General features: G+C 36.2%; 2 protein-coding genes across 4 annotated transcripts in view; one reads left to right on the forward strand and one right to left on the reverse strand.

Moving 5' to 3' along the window:
• Window positions 1–12,163, forward strand: part of LOC136029398 (ELAV-like protein 2) — an 84,831-nt gene that overhangs the window by 65,605 nt on the left and 7,063 nt on the right. Inside the window, exons 7-8 of one of the 2 annotated variants that reach the window (XM_065707752.1) lie at window positions 5,488–5,529; window positions 11,638–11,800. In XM_065707752.1, the coding sequence (XP_065563824.1) occupies window positions 5,488–5,529; window positions 11,638–11,800 (205 nt within the window). The remainder of the gene's footprint in view (window positions 1–5,487; window positions 5,530–11,637; window positions 11,801–12,163) is intronic. The other variant, XM_065707763.1, reaches the window with a different exon arrangement.
• Window positions 1–12,163, reverse strand: part of LOC136029383 (dol-P-Glc:Glc(2)Man(9)GlcNAc(2)-PP-Dol alpha-1,2-glucosyltransferase-like) — a 59,494-nt gene that overhangs the window by 4,513 nt on the left and 42,818 nt on the right. The window contains exon 6 of one of the 2 annotated variants that reach the window (XM_065707730.1): window positions 11,076–11,287. The exons of the other annotated variant lie outside the window; for it this stretch is intronic. Within the exon in view, the coding sequence (XP_065563802.1) occupies window positions 11,222–11,287 (66 nt within the window). The 3' untranslated portion in view covers window positions 11,076–11,221. Of the gene's footprint in view, window positions 1–11,075; window positions 11,288–12,163 lie in introns of those variants that run through there. 2 annotated transcript variants of the gene reach the window in all.

The following is a 12,163-nucleotide window of genomic DNA, read 5'->3' on the forward strand; positions in this document are numbered from 1 at the left end:
GAGTTTTCCAAGATTTTCGGTTTCCCCCTCCAAGTCCCTCCAATATTACCGGATCCGTTCGGGATTTAAAATAAGAGCTCTGAGACACGGGGTTCTTCTAACAATCAAGTTCAAGTTCTATTTATTTTCATAAAATAACAATAACAAAGACAATATCCCAAAGGCCTCAATTGTCCGTTATTTGGGAAACGGCATACAATAAATAAAGAATCATAAAACTTGTCATAAACATACTAACCAACATCTAAATATAAATATGTAAGGAAAAGAAATCAACTCACCGGCAGTCCCCACGAAACAGCGACCCTCACATCACCCGACAATAAAATACAAATTAAAATTCTCGCGTCATCGAGGATACAACACCAACAAAACAACAACCCAAAAAAGAAAAAAAAATAAATAAACCATAAGAAACATTTAATAATAAGCCTTTAATAAGAAACTTTTCATCTGTCTCTTAAAGGAGCCAAGTGTTCGTGACTGCCGGATCTCAGCGGGAACCAAGTTCCAGGCACGCCCCACAGTCACAGCCAGGCCGAAGTCTGAACGAACCGAGGGACTAGCTGGAATCATCACATCCTCCCGGTTACGAACCATATACAAATTTACTTCCCCTACTAGTTTAAGCAGTCCCGAAAAACAACATGGGAGATCTCCCTGGAAGTATTGATATGCCAACGAAGATAGAGATAAAACACAAATATCTTTAATTTTGAGGAGGTCAAGAGGAGTGTGTGTTGCCGACTGGAGAATTCTTGCCGCTTTCTCATAAAGATTGTGAATAGGAGCAAGTACCGAGGGAAATGTGGACATCCACGCAGACGAACAGTAACATATATAAGGGTAAATCAGAGAAAAGTATAAAAGACGGAGCATAGGGAAAGGAAATAAACGCTTTAATTTTCGGATGATCCCAAGTCCACGGGAAATTTTCACTCTTATTATTTGAACATGCCGCTTAAATGATAAATTTTCATCCAAAAGAACTCCCAGGAATCGTACATATCGATCCGGGGGATGACTTATGGAGCCTCTTGGTGTATGAAGCTCAGTAATTGTGGGGCAGCTCACACCTTTACGAGAAAAAATAAGAAGGCAGGACTTTTTTACATTTAAAGTTAGTTGATTTATGTCAAACCAAAAGAGTATTTTCTCAGTCATTGCTTGAAGCTTTAGAATAAGGGATGATTCATCCGGAGCTGCAGCACCTAAAGTAGTGTCATCTGGAAATGCTATTAATTCTTCTCGACTATCAGGTGTGAACACCAACGTACTCTGAGAGTAAGATCTGTGACACAATCCACAGCAAACATTGTTAATTGGGGTGTTAAAAAGTCGGTAGAGATCGTTCACAGATGAGGAAGAGGGTTGGCCCAAGAATAGAACCTTGGGGTACTCCGTATTCAATTGGAACGTTTTCGTCTGTAACTTCCGTGGCGATAGATCCGATAGAACATGACAAAGTTTACCAATGAGAATCTTATGTGTTAGGCTGTCAAAAGCTTTCTTTACATCAAGAAAAATGGCTGCAGGAATAAGATTGGAATCTGAGGATCGTCGTATAAACTGAAGAAGTCTATTACAAGCATGATCTGTAGAATACTTTGCGCGAAACCCAAACTGATGCTGATGGAAAAAAAAATTTAGCTTCAAGAAATCTCACCAGACGTTTGAGCATTGCCATTTCACATATCTTAGAGAACACTGACAGAAGAGAGATCGGCCTGTAGTTCCCAGGATCCTTTCGGTCACCTACTTTAAAGAGAGCTATAACACGTGCAAGTTTAAGACGTTGGGGAAACACTCCTAGTTGAAATGACCTATTAATCAAATGATAAATTGGGGTGATAATCGATGGAAGAATATGTTTAATTACTTTAGCGGAAATTTGGTCGAAACCTGCTGAAGAATTCTTTAAAGACAGAACAATATTTCTAATTTCCTGCACCGTAACCTCCCCAAGAACCATTGAACGGCCCCTTTCATTTATAGGACTTTAATGTCGCTCCTTACTTTCAGTTAAAAATTCTCTTTTTTAGTTAATTTCTAAACGTTTTTGAATTAATGCAGGTTTTGGATTTGTCTCACCGTATATGAATAATTAAAACGAAATTTGCATATTAATTTAACTTTTTTGTAACTTTACTGTTGTTTTTAAGTTTTAATGTGGCTTCTTACTTTCAGTTGAAAAAACTTGTTTTTATTCAATTGCTGATCATTTTTTAAATAATGTCGGGAAATCCAGCCCCCCTCCCTCCATGGAAAATTCCCTTCCCCCGCGAGAAATTTCTCCATGGAGAAAGATTCTCCCACGTAACTTAAATTAGCGATATTTTTGGAACTAATTTTGTAAGGCATAGCAACAGAACGGCCAAAGAGGTCGAAATTATTTTATGAAAATGAAAGTTACAAGTTGAGCAACTCTCAAATAACTGAAATGAATGAAAGAAAAGATCTATAAAAGATGTACGTAATAGTTTATGTTCGTTTTAAGTTATAATGTTATTCCTTACTTTTAGTTGGAAAAAAACTTTTTTATTATTTAAGAACAACCACAAGCCGAAGACATACAATTTATTTGGTTTATCATCACATAAAAATCATAGTTATGAAGCTGCTTAAGATAAAATTAACTGCTAAGACTGGCCAGAAAAAAACACAAACCGATTATTGCTTTTATCGACCATTATTTAAAAAATTCGAACTTTATTGTAAAGAGCGAGGTATTGACGAGGGGGAAAACTTCCTAATATACGTGATATGAGGGGGTTCATTCCTCGTCAATACCTCGCTTTTTACGCTCAAGTTTGAATTATGTTCCAATTCTTTAAGAATGACCCCTGGATCACAAAGGCCGTTTAATTAGAATAATTAACTCTTTTATACTTTAGCGTAAAAAAGTGCATTATTATTCGTGTAAAATACTTCAGCGTAAACAGCGAGGTAGTGACAAGGGGAAGAACCTCTCATATACGTAATAATTTCTATTCGTTTTAAGTTTTAATGTTACTCCTTATTTTCAGTTGAAAAAAAACTTGTTTTTTATTTAATTTCTGATTGTTTTTTAAATAATGCTGAGAAACCCAGCGTCCCCTTCATGGAAATTATCTTCCCCATGAAAACTTCCGCCATGGAAAATCTCTCCCACGTAATCAAATCCCCCACACCCCCAACCAGAAACAATCCCCCTGAAAACGTGTGTATACTTACCAATAACCAATACTATGTGTAAACAATGGGCAAAGCTCATAACTTGCAGCCCTTCCCCTTGGGACTCTGGGGGATTAAGTCGTCCTTAAATACATAGCTATTAGATATTTCGACTATGCTGAACAAAATGGCTATCTAAAAATTTGATCCGGTTGCTTTGGGAAACAATGAGCATGGGAGGGGACATAGCTGTCCTCCATTTTTTGTTCACTTAGAAAGGGCACTAGAAATCTTAATTTCTGTTCGAATGAGGCCTCTCGCAAAATTCTAGGACCACTGGGTCTATATGATCACCCCTGGGGAAAAACATGCAATAAAAAAACAAACAAATAAACATGCATCCATGATCTTTCTTCAGGGAAAAAATACAAAATTTCACGTTTTTGTAGATGGAAGCTTGAAGCGTCTACAACAGGGTTTGCGAGTACACTTAATCTGATGGTCTGACTTTCATTAACGTTCTATGACTTTTAGGGTATGTTTCCCTATTTTTTTCGGAAATAAGGCAAATTTTCTCAGGCTCGTAACTTTTGATGTGTAGAACTAAACTTGATAAAGCTTATATATTTAAAATCAGCGTAAAAATCCAATTCTTTTGACGTTTCTATTGGTATCAAAATCCCGTTTTTTAGAGTTTCGGCTACTGTTGAGCCGGGTCGCTCCTTACATACAGTTCGTTACCACGAGCTGTTTGTAAGTAAAGAGCAAATTTAATGAAAATTGTCATTTGTGTTGGAAGTTTGACCTCATTGTTTATTGTGATTTCTGTTTGCTTTTGTTTTCATTTCTTCATTTATATAAACTTCTGATTCTTTTTTTTTTTGAAGTTCAATGTTTTCAATAATTTATGCTCGTTCTAAGCTTTAAATCGCCTTCGCGTAGAAAAACAGTCTGTTCAGGTGTAATGAACGCAGTATTTGTGTATAGGCTATTGATATCAGTGAGCTGTGCTATCAGGCTTCATTCACGTGGAAGAAAGCGTTGATGAATATAAATGTCGTGACAAAAAAGAACAAAAAGGAGTTTGGTTCTGGATTTATAAACTGCAGTATTAACATCCTATTTGTAATTGAAAAAGCTAGAAACCGTTATATTACTAATTTAAGGGAAAATTAGAAACCATTTATGAGAAACGAGTAGGCTACTCCTGTTTTTAGCTCAGTTACCCTTTAAAAACACTTTCGATTGAAATCAGACATCATCCGTGAAATGCAAACTTAGTGTTCTTTAATTTAGGACAGTCACAGGACAGTTTTTGTGATTTGTCAGGATTAAGTCTTAACTATTTAAAAACATTTCATTTGGTAACATCCGAACGATTGTGTACTGGAAGAGGAAAGAAGAGTTTATTTGGGCGTCAGAGAAAGTCATCTGATATGTGATTTTTTGGAGAAAACTCTCAAAAATCCTCCGTGGAATGTCACAAGTTGAAAGAGGTGCAACATTAAATACTTATTATTAAGTTAGAGGCGAGGGGTTGATAAGATTTTACTTACTTAACACATACACAAAAATAGATGGAAATCGTGGTTCCAGCAATAGCTGTAGCCTAGTAACTCGTACCTAAGCAGAGCCAATAGAGAGCCAATCTCGAAGTGAAGGTCACCTATTATCGAGTAAACTTTACATATCATAGATAAAAGATCAATCAAATAGCAAAATAAAACAAAATGTAAGATCAAACAAAAGCTAGATAAAACAAAAAGTAAAAAATGAAATAACTTAGAGCAGGAGAGGGACAAAGGAGGATATCCCAAGCTGGCAAAACCACAAGACCATAAAAAACATAAAACGATTATCGCGCCATCAAAGGCAAATCATCTGTATACAATCCTTATTTGAAAATTGTATAATCTGCGCATTTTTCATCTAAGATTGATGTATGAAACCTTTATCTTAAAAGGGATATTTGTCTACCTTGGAGGCCTTGTCCAAGGGACCGCAGGAGAAGTGGGCGGCTAAAAGTGCTATTTAGCCGTATGAGTGCTGGTATACATAATATGATTTCATGATTCATACCTACTAAAATTATCTTGCTTCTTATCTTATCTCAGTTTATATTTTTGCTTAGAACTTTCCTTTAGCATTTAATATTTGACTATTTTCTTTACTTTATTTAAGAACTTATATTTCCTTTTTGGTCTAGCTCACTATTTTCTGGAACTGCTATTTGCTCTGTCTGTTCTACTGACTATTAGTATTTGTTTTATTTTTGTTTTTGTGAAGCCTTTATTTTCTCATTTTTTATTTCTTCGTTTTTGTTTTCTTTTATAGTTCTGGAAAAGCAATGGTAGCCCTAACAAAAGGGCTTCAAAGGTAACACTATGTTTCAGTTCGTTTAGTTCAAATTACCTTTAGTTTTTATGCTTTTTGCATGATCTGGAGTATGCTATCTTGCTATATAGTTATTTTCTTGTGTTTTTTATTGCTCATTTTCATTTCTAGTTGAAATTGGTCGTATCCAAAGCCAAAAGACTGTGTTTAGCATTTTTGTAATTTCAATGGGGACCGAAAATAAGATTCTTAGTTTCGTCGAAGTAGTAATTATGTTATGTGCACTAAATTCGGGATCCTTTGTCTGAGATGGTGAGGGTTCGAATCCTAGTGTACCCTAATTATTTAGTTTGGGACGGGGGTCAGTGGTAGGACTCTGTAAGCTCAGCCAGTGTCGACCCAGCTCTAAATGGGTACTTGAAGAAATCTTAGGAAGGTAAACAGGAAGGGTGTGCGAAAGCACAGGATGGTTGGCCCCCGACCCCCCATTGCACTTCCTGGCTGAAGGGCCAAGAAACGGAGGTCAGCACCGCCGGTAGGGACTGTAAAGTCTAATGCCGTATTCTTTACCTTTAATTTTTTTTAGTAACTATGTTTCGGGGATTTTGTGAATTAAATAAAATTGTTTGATATACATTTTATCAGATAGTCTTTGTGCTAAAGATACTTAAAAATTGATTGTTCCTGTCTTGGCCGGTCGCTCTGACTTCTTGCGAAATAAACACGCTTTTTTCAACGGGTCGTCATTTAAGGTCCCTAAAGGACTTTTAGGGACGGACTGTTATTTTTTTTCAACTATAAGATACACCTTTTGAGTTTTGAGCACGACCAAATTGGCTTTTAATGTAATTTTACGTGTGTATGGACATTTTGTTTCCCTTTTCTTATTCATTAGCTGCACAATTGGCCTCATGTAGAATAAAGACAACAATCACGAGGAGACCGGATGGAGGGAAAGGAATCCTTTCTCTTGTGTAATCCTTGAAAATAAATTAAATCGAAATCACCCTTACATTTGTACATGGCTGTTGGCTGCATACTATTGGCACACATAAGACACTTATATTTGGTTTCGCACGGTAAGGGAATCCGATAGATTTTGAAATATTTCCCTTAGAAAGGTTCCTCTTATCCATCTAAGTGTAGCCGCAATGAGGATGTTTTATGTCACATATTGTGATAAAAAGCTTACGTCTTTGAATACTAGTTGTGAATGAAAATGCGGCTTGGAACTCTTGCTCTAGACGCATTACGCAGTCATAACTGAGTGTGAGCAATCGTTGTTTATTTTTCCCGACGTTTATCTACTAGTAATTGATAATATATTCTCTTCAAATTCGATTTTGAACCCAGGAGACTTTTTCTACGGCACGATACGGCAAGTTTAGCTTTGAATTACTTGGTTAGTCCTTAGATGTCTTTCAAATCTTCTACTCTGAAAGCCTCTTCGAATCTACTTTCTTTATGAGAGTAATAATTGTATATACACATATTATTTCTCGAAAACAGCTGGTTGCTTTTTCTAAAAATTGATACACTAACACTTTTGGCTTGAAAAGATAGCCTATGTAGGTCACAACTTTGGAAAAACTTTTTTTTCTAGGGGTGATTGTATCGAACATTTTTAGGAATTTATGACGTCATGGAAAATTATGCATTTTTTTTCAGTCGATCGTTCTGAATTAAATTTACAGAGCATCATCAGTTGTGAATTAATGTGTTGAATGTGTGAAGGAAAGAGCAGTACGAGACGCTGTAAGAAGGAAAAACAAGGACGCTGTCAAATCATGAGTTAAGAAAACGAAAATGAAGCTCAGTGAAATCGGTGGTTAGAAGACAAGCGACAGCGAGAATCGCAGACGGAAATGATGCAAAACGAAATGTATGGTTAGAAGACAAGCTATACGATCTAGATAAGTCACGACTTTGCGAAAATTTGTTGTTCTTTTTTCCCGTGGAGATCGTATTGAACCTATGGTTCTATGAAAAGCGGGAGAGGGCTCATTTATGACATCATTGAGAATTTGCATGTATCAGGATAGCTTAGGAGAAAGTGCAAATGAATTTCTACATTCGATCGTTCTGAAGTAAGCTTATAGAGCGTCAATCAAATAAAACGAAATATATAGAAAGAAAAAAATTCTTTTTTTTTCGTTTTGAACTAATGTGTTCAATGTGTGAATGAAAGAGCATTATGAAAAAAAAACAAGGGGCCGTCAAATGAAGAACTGTAAAAACGAAAATGAAGCACAATGAAACCTGCAGTCAGAAGATATACGACAAGGAGTATCACAACAAATCACAAATAAAAATGATGCGCTACGAAATCTGCGCTTAGAAGACAAGCGACAGCAAGAATCACAACGAATCACAAACGGAAATGAGAAACAAAGAAATTTGCGGTTAGAGGACAAGCGACAGCGAGTATCGCAACAAATCACAAATAAAAATGAAGACAAGCGAAAGCGAAAATAGAGGCCATGTCCAGGGGAGGAGGTTTAGGGGGGTTTGAATCCCCTACCACCTGAATTTCGCTACCCATCAAACAAGTGTTTGATGCGTTTTTATTTTTTTGTAATCCCCCTAAAAAAATCCTTTTGTAACCCATTTTTCAAAATAAAAAAAATCCTGGGTACGGCCCTGGCGAGAATCCCAACGAATCGCAAACGGAAATGATGAACAACAAAATATGCAGTTAGAAGACATACGACAACGAGCGTCAATAATTAATAATCATTGGATAATTGACCATCATCAATAATTGTAGTCGCTGGAGGTGATCTTCGTCAGTGTTTAGCTGTTCAACTTCAAAGTAGCTGCAGTGAAATACTCGATTTGTCGATAAAAAAAGATTATATTTGGAAGACCTTAAAAACTTGGTTAGAAAAATATGCGGTTCCATCATGAACTGGAAGCATTCGCTAAGTATATTCTGCAACTGGGAAATGGAAATCTTCCAAAAAATGACTTTAGTGAAATTGAATTACCTGAGGATGTAACTTCCAGCGGTAATCTAATTGAAGAAATATTTGGGATCGTTTTGCAAATCAAAATTACACTAGAATGAAGGAACGCATTATTTTAGGCCTCTCAACAAAGAAGCTAATAAAATTAATGCTGATATTGTCGATTACCTACCAGGAGAATATAAATCCTGTAAACCTTCTGATTCTGTGAAACATCAATGGGAAGAAAATATTGACTTCACGCCATAATCTCTTTATTCAACTGAAATTGCTAATTTGCCACCCCATGACTTAAGAAGTGAAGAATAACACGATGATTATGCTATTGCGTAATTTAGATATTTCAGAGGTTGTGTGCAATAGAACGCAACTCTGGTTGTTACTGAATTATATAACAATGTAATGAAAGCAAAAATAATTACTTGGGCAAAAGGTAGAAAAGAAGCTGATATTAATCTGCGGCTAGAAGACAAGTGACGGCGAGGATCAGATACATACAAGTCTACTGCGTGCCAAGTACCAGGGACCGAGCGAAGCTCGGTCTCCTGGCATAAGTCTTATTCTAGGCATACCAAAACGACCACAATTTGGTTTGTTCAGTGCCGGTGCATCGAAGTCAACTATCTGAAAATTATGTAAATTATCGGGGCTGTTTTTGGGGTCTTCAAAGAAGAAACCAACCAAATTTCTTGCATATAGAAAAAACAGCTTTTATGGCCTACAACTAGGTAGAGCAAAGATGGTGAATTTAAATTTGAATGATAAGTGGCGTAGCATTGATGCAAATTCACTTTTCACCCTTAGTGATGCTTGACAATTGCTTGAACAAAAGGTAATGGTCCCGAACCATTCGGTCTAAGATTCAGCTAGACTATTCGTCACCTATATATCCGTAGTATCTCTCTTCTTTATATTCTAGCATCTATAATCTGTAAGTCCCTTTTCAAAAAAAAAGTATCCAGAGTTTAACAGTTTTTTTTTTCCGTAGCGTCCTATATTGTTCACTAGCCTATTCATTACCCTTTTTTTTAAAAACCTGTCGCTCCCACCAAAATAAATTTCCAAGCATGTGTCTTTCCTTTGTTTAGTGGATGTTTGCGAGATTTGCTTCCAACTGTGTCTCTAATCATCCCAACCCTGTCCTTGTGCCACCAATCCTGAGTGCAGTTTTGCGCTGATACGCATCCGGCTTTACGTCTAGTCTCCCATCCTGCCTCCGTTGTGTGCAAAGCGGCCTAATGTTTAGCCTTCCAATAACCCTTCTTAGAATTTTGGAAAAAATTTCAAGAGTCTTCTGCAAGCACACGAGTAAAAAGAAGAATAACGTATAAAAATTAATTATATACAAAGTAATCTATAAAGTAATTGTATATACAAAGTAATTGTAGAAATCAGTTTTTTTCTGATTTCAAACTAGAGAAAGAGGAGGAAAAGCCACTGTGTTATGATGCTTCTAAATTGGTGTTTAAGATGTCTGTTTTTTTTCTTCAAAATTTGCATATTTCGTCAAAAAGATAAGTCATATATATGCCTTTTTTCTTCAAAAGACAAATGAAGATAAGTAATAAAAATGTATTTTGAAAAGTAAGTAAAAATTTAAAGTATTTTCTATTTCCTAGTCATAAAAATTAGGGAAATATAAATGTGTGATATAGAAATGGCCAAATGTAATTGTATGAGGTTGTCATATTTGCATTTATGTCACTTGTGTTGCTACAGATATAATTGATTAATGTTTGTTTGTAATTGTGGAAATGGTCATCAGCCTACTCTTTATAGAGCTGCTGTTTTTAACCTAGTTGTATCGATCAATAAAAACTTAACAGCGACAGAATTGGTCGGATCAAAAGTAGCATGCCACCCAACAAGTAAAAAGCAACAAGTCATCCCCCATTGAAAATCTGGAGCTCTAGTTTTTGCTCCAGCCCATGAAGTTCATTTCTTTTCAATCTTTTCTGATAACTTTTTTCCATCCCGTTCGAGGACATCCTACTTTCCGTTTGATCCCCCCAACGACTGTCATCAAATTAGATTACCGAATTCTGATGAAGCGAATTTAAGTTTTCTTCACGATTTAAGTTTTCTTCACGATTTAAGTTTTGATAATTTTAATTGAGAATCGGTTCTCTCTGAGTAAAAAGTACCAGAAAGTTGGCTACCAAGAGCGATTCTGCGGGATGTAAAATTTAGTTTCAAAGACGATGTTTGTCCACCCAGAGTTCAGTGAGTAAGACTGATAGGAATTGATTTTCCTATCTTTCCGATAAATCCAACTTTTTATTAAACCATTTTCTTAATTTGAAAGTAAGAAGCAATATTAAAAATAAAAACGAACAGAAATTAATCCGTGTATGAAAGGTGCTACACCCTTACTTTCAGCTGGAAAACCTTTTTTTTAATACATAGTTTCTGACTGTTCTTAAAATCATGTCAGGAAATCCCCTTCCTTACCTCCTGTGTAAAAATTTCGTTTGGAAAACTCCCCCGAAAGCTTTCCTTCCCGTGGAAAATTCCCTTCCTTCCGCATAGAACCCCCCCCCAAAAAAAAAGTTCGAATGTTTCCCAATAATAAATTCTTTATGAGAACAACGGGCAAGTTGCGTAACTTACAGCATTTTCCCCAGAGAATATGGGCGCCATGTCATCTCCAAAAGCATAGTTACTGGACCTTTCAACATGCTGAATCAAATGGCTATCTCCAAATTACGACTGGAGCAGGGAAAAGGGACTAGTTGCCTTCTAATCTTTTTGGTCAATTAAAAAGTCCATTAGAGATTTTTATTTTCGTTCAAATGAGCTCTCTCCCGATCTTCTATTGGTTCGACACCATCACCCTGAAAAAATAAAACAACAAAAACATGCATCCATGATTTTTTGCTCTGCCAAAAAATAATAAAATCTATATTTTTGTAGATAGGAACTTGAAACCCCTAGAGATGGTTTCTGTGACATCATAAATTCAATGCTGTCATTCCCATTAAGATCCCTTAACTTGATGGGGGTGTTTGCCCACATTTTCGAAAATAAGTAAAGTTTTTTCAGGCTCTTAGCCTCTGATGGGTAACATTAATCTTAAGGAATTTTAGAATCAACATAAAAAGCCGCTTCTCTTGGTGCATCTATTGTTATCAAAATTCCGTGAAGAAAACTTTGAATTTTTTATTCAAACTGGATTTTGTTTCAGATATTCTCCTCTTGCAAATGATTTGTTAGCCAATGCCGTGTTGCCAAGCCCTGCAATGACTGGAACTGGATGGTGTATTTTTGTTTATAATCTAGCCCCTGAAACGGAGGAGTCAGTTTTGTGGCAGCTCTTTGGACCTTTTGGTGCTGTTCAGAGTGTCAAGGTAAGACGATTTATTATCATCATATTTTATGTCTTCAAATATGGAAAAATAGACAAGTAGTGTCATACGATTGCCTAATCGAGTCAAGCTGCTCAGTCGCCTGTGGTCGAGAGAGGAGCTTCTTTTGCATTATGTGGGTCTTTGAAACATGCCAAATAGTAGGCATAGTGACGGCACAGGACATAGAACAACGGTACTCGATTAGATTTTGTACTGAACTGGACAATAATTATGCAGACACGCTTAAGATGTTCAGCAAGCCTACGGGGATAATGCGATGTCCCAGGGAAAATTTTTTTTTAGTGGCACAAGATATATATATATATATATATATATATATATATATATATATATATATATATA

The sequence above is a fragment of the Artemia franciscana genome, chromosome 1 (assembly GCF_032884065.1).
Source record: "Artemia franciscana chromosome 1, ASM3288406v1, whole genome shotgun sequence".
Taxonomy (NCBI): domain Eukaryota; kingdom Metazoa; phylum Arthropoda; class Branchiopoda; order Anostraca; family Artemiidae; genus Artemia; species Artemia franciscana.